At 43.9% G+C, this 11,672-nt stretch overlaps 1 protein-coding gene across 2 annotated transcripts in view; it reads left to right on the top strand.

Annotated features, from left to right (window-relative positions):
- Nucleotides 1-11,672, top strand: part of epha4l (eph receptor A4, like) — a 61,584-nt gene that overhangs the window by 972 nt on the left and 48,940 nt on the right. For both annotated transcript variants that reach the window (XM_014334952.2, XM_005926627.3), the window contains exons 2-3: nucleotides 1,426-1,493; nucleotides 4,243-4,906. In XM_014334952.2, the coding sequence (XP_014190438.1) occupies nucleotides 1,426-1,493; nucleotides 4,243-4,906 (732 nt within the window). The remainder of the gene's footprint in view (nucleotides 1-1,425; nucleotides 1,494-4,242; nucleotides 4,907-11,672) is intronic.

Here is an 11,672-nt window from a genome sequence, read left to right on the forward strand (position 1 = left end):
AAAAAAAAAAATAAATAAATAAATAAATAAATACAATTTAAAAAAGCACTTCGCACAAACGTGTGTCGAAAAAGAGAAACCAAATGAATATACGAGTCAGTTTGGAGACTCGCAAACCACACATCCGACTGACAAAGCAGCTCTTAATCCATCATTTTCAGAAGCATCCGCAGCGATGTCTCCTGCTGTCACTTCGTCATTTAGGGGAAAAAATCCGAATAAATTTTAAAAGTTTAGCTTTCCTGCCTGGCGCATTATATTGACGCCGACACAACAAAATATTTGTAGTCGATTCGTTCAAGAATTTTTGCCGATGATGTGTCAGATACACGTTTACTTAAAAAGGATCAAGTGTTAAAACGAGAACTATTTAAATGAAGTGTGGTGTATCTCATCCAAAACATGCGCTCGGAGGTTTTCGGGGCTGCAGTCGCCTGCTCGAGTCCCGGAGCGCAGCGTGTTAGGTCCGCTACAGATGAGGCTCTAACCCACTTTCTACTGTAAACACTAATAAAATCAATACTTTATTTTATTAAAGACGAGCCCATTAGTTGCACATCTGTTCTCTGACGGACTCTTTGGTGTGCGTCTGTTCTGCTCGGCACAGCAAAGCTGTCCGACACAACAAGTCCACAGTTAGAAACCCCGAGCGCCGTTTAGTTGGGATTCAAATTTAAAATGAGTCTTCAGTGTGCACGATCATGTATTTCATGTGCTTACGTGCTCGGTTTTTTATTTATTTATTTATTTATTTATTTACAACACATGCAGCTGATTAAGCGTTTTTCCTTTCAGTGGGAATTTAAAAGAAAATTTAAAGGACCGCAAATATGAAAAAATTTGGTCCCTTTTTAAATTATAAATATATGCGTGAATTTTTCTTGTGCGTGATGTTTTACTTTTTTGGAGAAAGTATTGTGTTCGGTTTTCTGTCTGTCACTGTGTTTTTTCCCCTTTTATAAAATGCTTTTTCTTTTTTTTAAATTTTTATTTTAAGTTTACGCACGAGGATTCAGTCAAACGCGTAAAGCCGACGGTGAGCAACCGATAAAATCACGATGTGAAAGGCTCCGGGGGAAACGCGTTTGTCGTTGATAGAAGATCCCTTTGCTTAACGAAAATCAATCAAACCACATCTCTTAGGCACAGCAAGGAATTACGCAGAACAAAGCCTTCACATGTACATCTTTGTAACACTTGCTGGCCCACAGTTTTTACTCCTGAACCATCATCATGAGAAGATTTCCTCAACTACATAAATCGCTTTAAAGCTTTGTGTGTGTGTGTGTTTGCTTTAATCATTTTAAAAAAAGGAAGCCATTTCTCCTCCTCAGAGTGTAAGGCCTAATTGGATTATATGCCAGTGCTGATGTTGTGTGGACGGTCTGATACTGCATGCTCACTTCTCTCATTCTTGTTTTCCAGTCACGTTATTGGACTCCAGAGCTGTACAGGGGGAGCTGGGATGGGTCTCCAACCCGACAGAAGGAGGGGTAAGTGCTGCAAAGAAGTGTCCCCTTGTTAGGACGCATGGTCCCCTATTGGGAAAAAATAGAGAGATGATATCCATTGTTGGCAGGAGCTGTAGAGTGATCCGCCAAATAGATACACAGCCCCCTTTGATAAGATTCTGTCCTGGAGAGCATTTTATGGGAATATCTTTGTTGTTGTATTGCGTGTGTGTTGGTGTGTGTGTGTGTTTGTGTGCATCTGGGCTCAGGATTAGATCATTTCACAAAAAAATGAATAAATTCATTTTTTATCTTATATAGAGGCCACCTGTAACCCACCTCGAGACCCACATCGGGTTCAGGAAGCTGCTTTGAGAACCATGGGGTGTGTAAGCACCCCAGTAACCTCACAAGCCCTGTTCCTCTTTCTCTTCTGCTCCCCTCCTCTCCAACCACTCTGTAATGGTCAGATGCGGGGACCGATACTCCAGCGGGCGTCGGGTTTCCTGAATAGACCGTGGATTGAATCGGCCTTTGTGGAGAAACTTTATATCCCTTTCCACCATTGAGTCGAAGCGAAAGCGAGAGGGAGAGGGAGAGGAACTTGGCAGCTGAGAGAGGGTCCTCTGGAATGGATGAATGAGGGGGGGAAAGTGCAGTGGGGTTCAGCTCTTGCCTGCAGTATGACCAGCTACAAAGCAACGGGGAATAGGATCGACAGAATGTGTGATCTCTGGTGGTTCTAATTGGGCTACAGTGGCTCTGGTACGAGAAAGAACAGGGGCCGCAGAGGGCCCCACGATGGCCACAAGTGTTAGATTTTAGTTAAACGTAAGGCACATGCAATGCCTTAACCTAGCCTAAACATGACTGTATAGAAACAGGTAAATATGTATTCAGATGCATGCTGGGAACTAACCCTCACCCTAACTAGCCTTTCATAAATAAAAAAGTAGGTTTTGATGTTTTAGATAAAATATTCATTTTTTGTCCTCTGATTGTCCAAACCTGGGGGGAAAAATCAATTTTCAAAGGCCAATAAATAAATAAATAAATAAATTTTAAAATCACAAATCGTCAAAGCTTAGAGGTCAGGGTCACTCAAACGACAGAAGGTTAGTGATCGTCAGTCAGAAGTCACTTCTTCCAGTTGTCCTGCTTGCACAAATGTGATGAAAACCACAATTAAGCCTTTTAATGTTTTATGAAAATGAATACAAATTAGCAACCGCCATGTCAGCTAATGAATATGAACCCAGGGGAGCAGGATCTCATCTTGTGCATCTGTTGCGAGCTCTGTTGTCGGCCTCTCTAAATGAACTTGATCGGTGCTGCGCTCCGGTCCTCCCCTCAGCCATTTTATCACAAACAAGTGATTGACAGGGTCCCGGCAGCCGCGCAAAGCCTGCATTCACCCTCTCATTATGACCAATTGGCCTTATTCTCCCTCTTTCTTGCTATCGGCGGGGGGAAAGGTGCAGCGTTATCTCAGCGGTGCTTGATTTCCACAACAAAAGCGGGGCTGAAGCCAGAGAGCAGGAGGGAAATGATAGACATTTTTCTAAATCCTACAGCCACAGCTATGTTTAGCATTATCGTACCACTCTGCTTTGGGGAAATAAGGCTTAAATCCAGATTGTTTATGATAAGGCGTCAAGTAAAATCTGGCAGCCTGACTCACATGTTTCACTTTTTTTTCCTTTTTTGTGCAGTTTTCTAAATGGCTGAAACGACAGCGGCCAAAAGCTTGTCTGCTCTTGTTTACAGCCCAGCTCAGTCAAAGGCTCTATTTAAAACACACGGTAAAAAAAAATCAGAGGCAGCGGGCTGCTCCGAGGCTCTCGAGAAATACTTGCGTTTCCTCAACGGTGCCGTGTAGAGAGAGAAACTTTATTACGAGTTGAACAAACATTCTCCCTGGGTAAAAAATAAGCCAGACCACACCGGGTAATCTGTGCACCCCCCGCGCAAGCTCATACTGACATCAGTGCCAATCATGTATGCAGATGTAGAGCAGGCGCACATTAGATCATTAGCAATCTTCTAATGCCTAGGTGTGTGTTTGTGTGTGTGAGACGAAGATTTTGTGTACAGCTCACCAAGTAATTGAACTGTAGGCATTGCTGAGCCAGAGACCTAATCACATATTTCCTTCATAGTGGAGGAGAAGCAATAAATATTAATATCTTTGCACAACTCTATTAGGTGTCATTCATAAAATATGCATTAATTTAAGCCATCGATGAACTGCTCTGCTTGGCTAAACCAACAAAATGCTCTTTCGCGCTGTATTGCTTGGCGCAAACTGGCACCGTGTAATATGTACTTGGTGCTTAATTGGTTACATATTACACATTGGCAGTTAGGAGAGCTTTTATGTCTGGCATTTTCTAGATGTTCTTAATGTTGAACAAATTTTCTTTACAGGTTCCTTTTAGCTGCTGTTTGGAAAATACCATTTTCACAAGCAGATTTAAAGTTTAAACTCTCGTCATCCACCCAGTCATTAGGGAACCACTTAGGGTTAGGTTGCTGAACAAGCACAGTTTAAACTGGAAGATATAACTTTTCCAATTAGCTCTTCTATGCATTTGGTCCTCTGTTGAACACTTTTAATTTGGGAAAGCTACATACAGGAAAATTCCATATAAAGGGGTAGATTTGAAACTAACTCTAAACCAGTCACTGGTGACCTGGTGGAGATGAATAAAGTTTAAGAATTTCCCTCTGGGATTAATAAAGTCTCTCTGATTCAGATTTTAACATTTTATTATTTGTTTCCTTTCCCCAGTGGGAGGAAGTGAGTATTATGGATGAAAAGAACATCCCCATTCGGACGTACCAGGTGTGCAATGTCATGGAACCCAATCAAAACAACTGGCTCCGCACTGACTGGATCCCCAGAGGAGGTGCCCAGCGAGTCTACATTGAGATTAAGTTCACTCTCCGAGACTGCAATAGTCTCCCGGGTGTCATGGGAACCTGCAAGGAAACCTTCAACCTTTACTACTACGAGTCCAACAACGACAAAGAGCGCTACATCCGAGAGAACCAGTTCGGCAAGATCGATACCATCGCCGCAGATGAGAGCTTCACTCAGGTGGACATTGGCGATCGTATCATGAAGTTGAACACAGAAGTCCGGGATGTGGGAGCCCTGACCCGCAAGGGTTTCTATTTGGCTTTCCAGGATGTTGGGGCGTGCATTGCACTTGTTTCTGTCAGGGTCTTCTATAAGAAATGTCCTTTAGCCGTGCGTAATTTGGCCCAGTTTCCAGATACTATCACTGGAGCTGATACTTCTTCGCTTGTGGAAGTTCGTGGTTCATGCGTGGATAACTCAGAGGAGAAGGAGGTGCCCAAGATGTACTGCGGGGCAGACGGCGAGTGGTTGGTGCCCATTGGGAACTGTCTGTGCAACCCTGGATACGAGGAGCGCAATTCAGAATGTCAAGGTAAGGAACTGATATTTGTCTATGGCATTTTTTTGGCTCCTTTCTCGATTTATAGACCACCGTCCCCCCTTTCGTCCAGTCCGTCCCACCCTTACAATATCCTGTCTCTGTCTTTTTGTCTTTATCTCGTGTGTTTTGTTCTCTTTGTTCTTCCCTCTCCGTTGGATGTTTTTATCTCCTTGCTCCCTAGCTCTCTACAGCCTTCTCTCCAGTGTTTAGTTGGGTGATAGAAGCGGAGATGACTGTAAATGGAGTAATTAGTGGGCCCACTGGGAGGTGTTGTGCAGTGGGATGCATCCCAGGAGAATTGGTGACACGGAGAGAGGAGACTAGTGCCCCAACTGGTTTGCACTAACGCTGTGTCTTTCACCCCCCCCCACCCCTAACTGTTCTTTCTCTTATTCCCAATAGAGCCCCAAGCTGTGGAAAAGAGATAGACAGCTTTAGAGGAAGAGAAGGAGAGAGAGAAAAGGGTTTATAATTCCAAGCAGGTATGAGAGGAGTAAAAATACACAGCTGGGAGATGGGGCTGAAATAGTTCTATTTGGTAGGAGAGGAATAGCCCTTTGTGGACAATTATTCTACTCTTGGCTTGCCATGATCCTATACCAGGCAGTTTGATGAGGTTTTAAGGTCAGCGCAGAGTGCTTCCCCCTTCAGACTTTTTAAAATCACAATCATGATAGAGCTTGAAGCCTGTTGGTGAATTTAAAATGATCCTAGGAATGCCAATCAAAAACCCACCAATGGATCATTTCAAATTTCTGTCAGTTTCCAAGCTCTTCATAAATGGCATTTTTGATTGCCTCTGACCCACTTTAACTCCCTTGTTTCATTGCACCCAGTGGTCTGTGGCTTATGGTATACAGTACTGTGATGTTAATAACATCTAGTAGGATTCAGCAGCTGTTTTGTTGATCAGTCTTTTGCCAAGCTGGGGCACACTTGTAAGCTGGCCAGATGAGCGGATGCCAGTTCTGCCATGAAAGTTTATTGGTAAACCCCGGTCGTCACCACCCACCAACATCACACAGAAAGCAGTGGGCCGCAGCAGTGAGGGGTCAGAGGCTGGGCACGGGTGATTAACAGGGGGACGGACTGCTACACCTCTCCTAATTTACGAGGCAGCCTTTATCTCGGAGGACTAATTGCATGACAAACAGGTCTGGTGATTTAGGGCTACCACTGGCTGCTCGGGGGTGGGGGAAAGGCAAAGGGGTTCAAGTAGTCACAGATGGAGGTTTGTGTGTATAGTTCAGAGTTTATTTGTTGAGCGCACTGTATGATCAGTAAGAATTCTCCTGGAGTGTTGCCACCTCCTCGGGGTTCAGATGGCTCCAGCCAGGTTTCTATATCCAGAGTCAGTTTTAGAGAAGCAGAGAGAGAGAAATCTGCCATCAGTTTACCACAACAACCTCTTATGACTCAGTATGAGAACCCTGATCTCATATTGTATACCATAACTTCCATTTTGTTGCATCATTGGAAATGACTTCTTATCTCTTCCCTTTAATTCTCGTTGAGATAAATAGCTGTTATAGTCATCATAGAAGGCAATAAAGGACTTGGAAGCTTTGATTTTATGTGACTAATGCAGTATTGTAGTGTTTGCCAGCTTGGCACAAGCACTGTTGCTCAAGCCAATATATCCATTTAGTCCCCATATCACTGCATCTGCTTGAGCTTGTTTAAGTTTACAGTGCCAGTACGCCCACTCTATTCACTTTTACCTACAGTTCTACTCTCTTTCTAAATTTCACTTTCAGCTGGATAACATGTGTTGGCTTTATTTTGATTGTGGGTCAGGGACTTGTGGGTTAAAAGGTGCTGGTCCTCAAGTGCACAGATGAGCTGGTTAATATTTCCCCATGTGACAGGCTCTGGGGGGGAGGGCCTCCGCTTTTCTATGCCCGTGTTGACAAACAGACTTACGCAGAGGTTTGGGGTTTCTTTGTGGTGAGGATGAAATTAAAGGAACATGAGTTAAGGTGTGATTTTTTTTTTCAGTATTGTTTTGCTGTTTTGAAAATGTGTATGAGAGTGTCAGCCTATGAGGTGGTTTGATAAAGTTCAAACTGTTTTTGTTTAAAAGGTTTTCTTTGGTGCAGTTGTGTGAGTGGTGTGTGTGTGTGTGTGTGTGTGCTTGTCCTGTGTACGTGCAGGGTTACAAGGGCACCCTGGCCCCTGGTTCCCAGCCCAGGATGAATGGACTCCCCTCCATCATTGTTTGGGGCAGCAGCGGAGCCGTCTGAGACTGGTGATGTTTGAGGGGGAGAAGGATTTAGAGGGGGAGCTGACAGGGGATGTAGGACTTGTATTCTCTACCCCTGGCAGAGGTCAGGGGTCATCCCCTTCCGCATCCATCTTACTGCAGTGTATGACAGGGTTGGGGATCCAGGATTGATTAAGATGTCAGGGTTTTGACAGCTGTGGTAGGGGGAGTGTGTATGGGTGTCTGTGCCTTAGGTGGACCTAGGGTGACTAGGGTGTATAGCCAGGGCCAAGGCAAGAGGGACAACCGGGCACTGTGGGCCAAGGGGCCCCCTGATCTAAGGAGAGGGGACTGTCTGTTTGTGTTTGGGATCTCGTTCCCTGTTAACCACCTCGCCTACTCTGTGGGGAGGGCGCAGGGGTCAGCTTGTTGTCTCACTCCTCATCTGGTGAGGGCGTCCCTGCTGTGGGAAGTGCGGGAGTGTCTCTGAGGTAATGCAAAGAAGAGATTGGTGGGCAGTTTGGCCCATCATGTGTATCATCATGGAGAAATGCCCGCTTTTTTCTTGATTAGAAGATTGATCGAAATAACGTTTTTGGCAGTTGTTTTTTCATGAATCAGATTTTAAGTTGTTTCCCTCGAAGCTGCTTCTGTTGTCATGTGTGTTTGTTGGGGATGAGTAGCTTGTTTAAGGTGTGAAGTTGACAGATGCTTCTGACACTGCAGAATGCTTGCACATAGTTGAGCTGTGAAGCTTTCACTCATAACTGCCTCTCATCACAACACAAACAAGTTTCTACTTCTTTGTGAGCTTTCTCTAGAGCCTTATCCTAATCCTAACTATCAAAACTAAATGTTCAACCTTTAGTCTAATTCTGTTGTAAACCCAGTTTTAACGTGATTCCGATTCATCAGCTGTGTGGTCTGTCCCACAGAGCAGACAGAAGGCCCTGCCTTGCATGTTTTAAACTGTCAAAGTGTATGAGAGGACATTATATGAACTGAGGCTTACTCTTACCATAATCACTACTTTCCAAAGACCCTAACCCCTTATTTTTTTGTATTTAGGTTTAAATACAAACATGTAATATCGCCCCAAAACCCTGCCTGGATGCATCTTGCATGTGACATCACACAGAGCCAAAAGTAGGAAAAACTGTCTGAAACACTGATCACATCATTTAGTATTATTATAGGGTCTTTACCACACAACATAAAGCAACTTGAGGCGATTGCTGTGGTGATTTGGCGCTATGTAAATCAAATTGAATTGGATCAAATTGAATAATCAAAACTTGTGCCATGTTTAATATGAGCATCCACTAATGTAACAGCATATAAAAGACAGAAAATAAGCAAATGCATGGTAAAATCCACTTTAAATTCCATCTGTGCATTTGTGTCCTCTTTAAATCCTGCTTGTGCACGTGTGTGTGTTCAGGACCCGATTGTGATGTCGGTGTGCGATCGGAGCATTTTTGCTTCAGCAGTCTTTGCTGAGCTGGAAACTCTCATTGGTATTGGATTAAGAGGTTTTACGGATGAAGTTTCTCTCCTGTGCTCCGTTCATTATATGTGTGTGTGTGTGTGTGTGTGTGTGTATCTAGGTCTCCCATTCTATCCCTCCCTCTGTTGACAGTGTTAAATATGCGCTTGGGAGCATCATTCTAAATTCACCACGTAATTCTATTTAGCCCGCCGGTCCCGGGTGACTTTAAATCCACAAACTCAGTCCCTTGTTCTCTCCCCCCACCACCACTCCTCCAACCCCTGTTTTGCTCCCTTTCTTCCTTCTCTTCTACATATACACAAATTAAGCATTTGCATCTTCCTTTTGGTTGTCTTTTTTTTTCTTTCTGTTCCATGTCTTCTGTCTCTTCAGATTTCCTGTTGCTTCAGCGGCTATTCACAGGCGTTCCTCCTCTTTTCATATGTCTCTTTCTCCTTTCATAGCCCTCCATTTTTACTGCCGAGTTTCTGTAAGCAATTTTCACCCATTCACGCTGTCTTTTTTTCCTCCTTTTCTCTTCTTCTTTTAACCCCCCTTTTCTTCTCTCTGCTCCGGCCGTCGAGGTGGTTAGTGTTTGTCAGCCTGTCTCTGGTGGCAGCAGCAGGAAGTGGGCTGAATAATGAGATTACCTTCGCTGTGGGGAGGGAGGCGGCACACCAAACATCATCACCCGTCACTCTCCCAGCGAACACACATGCGCGAGTGACACCCGAGAGCGTGCGCACAAACCCCAGTCATCTACATCTTGGGATAAACATTTGCCACACGTATGCTCGTGCAAACAAACTCTATATATCCAGGCAAATGCATGGAAATAGACGAAGCAGTGAGACGCATGCACGCGCGCACTCACAATCTTTAGTTTTAATTTCGTGCGCACACAGACCCGCACTCCGAGCAGAGTGCAGCAGAATGGAGGTGAATGTACTCATCACTCTCGCTGCCACCAGAAAGGCTCATTTTGTGCCGCTGAATAGAGACGAGGAACGGAGGCTATTACCAACGGAGAGCAGCAAAGAACAACAGATGCAGAAAGAGTCTCACGAGGAATCCTTCAACTCCTCCTCCCTTCTTCCTCGTTCCTGCTAAAATAATTGCTTAAGGGATTTTTAAATATTCTGCTGTTGTTTTCTTCTGATTAAAAAAAAAAGAAAAAAAAGAAGCAGTCTTCTCAGCTCACACAAATCTTCCCTCTACTTGAATGGTAAAGAAGGGGAGGAGGGAGGTGGGGCGGGGATGCTGGTGGTAATACAGCCATCATTAGTCGAGGTGCTGAAATGCTTTTCCTGCTCAGGCGGCCGTCCTGCCTCTGTGTTTGTTCCCTTCATGGCTCGACACTCATCACCCTTCTCTGTTTCTTCTCGTCGTGCCCTGTTTAAGGCGGGAAGCCACCGGTGATCAAGCATGACCCGGGTTGATAGCTGCAGTACTCCCACAGTGCCAGCTACACCTCAGGGTGTATGACTATGCTGCTACAAGTATCCATGTTTATCCATGTTTTTACTTCTTTCTTTTTTTTCTTTTTCTATGCAACTTAAGCTCCTCTGTCACAAGTTGGGCCTCATTTCTGTTTCTAACACCAGCTGGAAGAGATATCTAGTAACTATATTTAAAATGAGCTAAAGGATTTAATAAATAACCAGGACTGTTTTCTGAAAAAATTATTTAAAGGCGCACTAAATATTGTTGTCATTGGAATCAGATTGATATAAGTGTTTTGAATAGATTTAAATCGAGCGCAGCACTAGGTCAAGCAATTCAAACTCCATTCAGTTTTTATTTATACAGTACCAAATCAAAACAACACTTACCTCAAGGGCTTTATACTGTAAGTAAAGACCCTACAATTATACAGAGAAAACCCCAACAATCAGTTGAGTCCCTTAGGGCAAGCACTTGGTGACAGTGGGAAGGAAAAACTCCCTTCCCACTGTCACCAAGAAATCTCCCGGAAAGTGGTGGACTTCTGCTGCAACAGGACAAAGACACACTGTGGAAGAGAGCCAGAGATTAATAATAACTAATGATCATAATAACTAATGATCAAATGCAGAGTGGTGTATATTACACTAAGGTGAAAAAAGTTGAGAGAAGAAGAAACACTCAGTGCATTATGGGAAGCCCTGAGAAGTCTATTACTAAGGGAGGATTCAGGGTCACCTGATCCAGCCCCAACTATAAGCTTTATGAAAAGGAAAGTAGCTACCAGGGGGGCAGATCAGCTGATCTCAGTGCTAACCCACATCAGCTGACTGCTCAATACATTCTACACATATCTTCGGCCAGACTCTCTATGAGCCCACTCTTTATCCTGCTTTAGCCTCCTGCTGCACATCTGCAAGCAGATTCACAATCCACTTCCTCCTGTCATGCTGCTTCAATCTGTGTCATATCTGTTATCGTCAGGGCTCGCTCTGTTCTGTGCTTTTTGTCTTGCTGCCGCTCTCCCATGACAGAGCACTCCTGCCAAAGACAAGTTACTGCAGATGGAAATCTTTCTTTGATTACAGTGGGTCTGACTGAAAAAGCAACAAGTGTCAAATCGGCTCCATTCGATGCTTTGTTTAGGTTTTTCATTAGGTAGTTTAGCCACACTGGAAAAAATGACAGGTGTTGTTTTAGCTAAATTAATTAGGGAAATTTGGGGACTTCTGTTTTTGGTTGGACACTGTGGTACACAGTGGGAACGAATGATCCACAGACTACAGAATATACTGTTGCTTCCCTATTAAGGCCACAAATCTCTAACACTGTACAGCAACTGTTGATGAACTTGGACCTGCTTTAAACTTTTGAATAATCCGTTTTTTGTAATGATCTGCTTTTTCAACCTATAATGGAGCATTTAAGCCTTCAGCTCATTTTAATTTCATTGAAATACACTCGATATTGTGAAGACACACTACTTTTCTTAAGTACACTATGTTTGTAACAGTGCAGCTTACATGGTTGTCAGCTGGCATTAACAACATATGGGCCATGAGGATGATAACATTTCTCCTCTCCTCTCCTCTCCTCTCCTCTCCTCTCCTCTCCTCTCCTCT

This window comes from Haplochromis burtoni, unplaced genomic scaffold, assembly GCF_018398535.1.
Source record: "Haplochromis burtoni strain Fernald_Lab_line unplaced genomic scaffold, NCSU_Asbu1 Contig_94, whole genome shotgun sequence".
NCBI classification, from domain to species: domain Eukaryota; kingdom Metazoa; phylum Chordata; class Actinopteri; order Cichliformes; family Cichlidae; genus Haplochromis; species Haplochromis burtoni.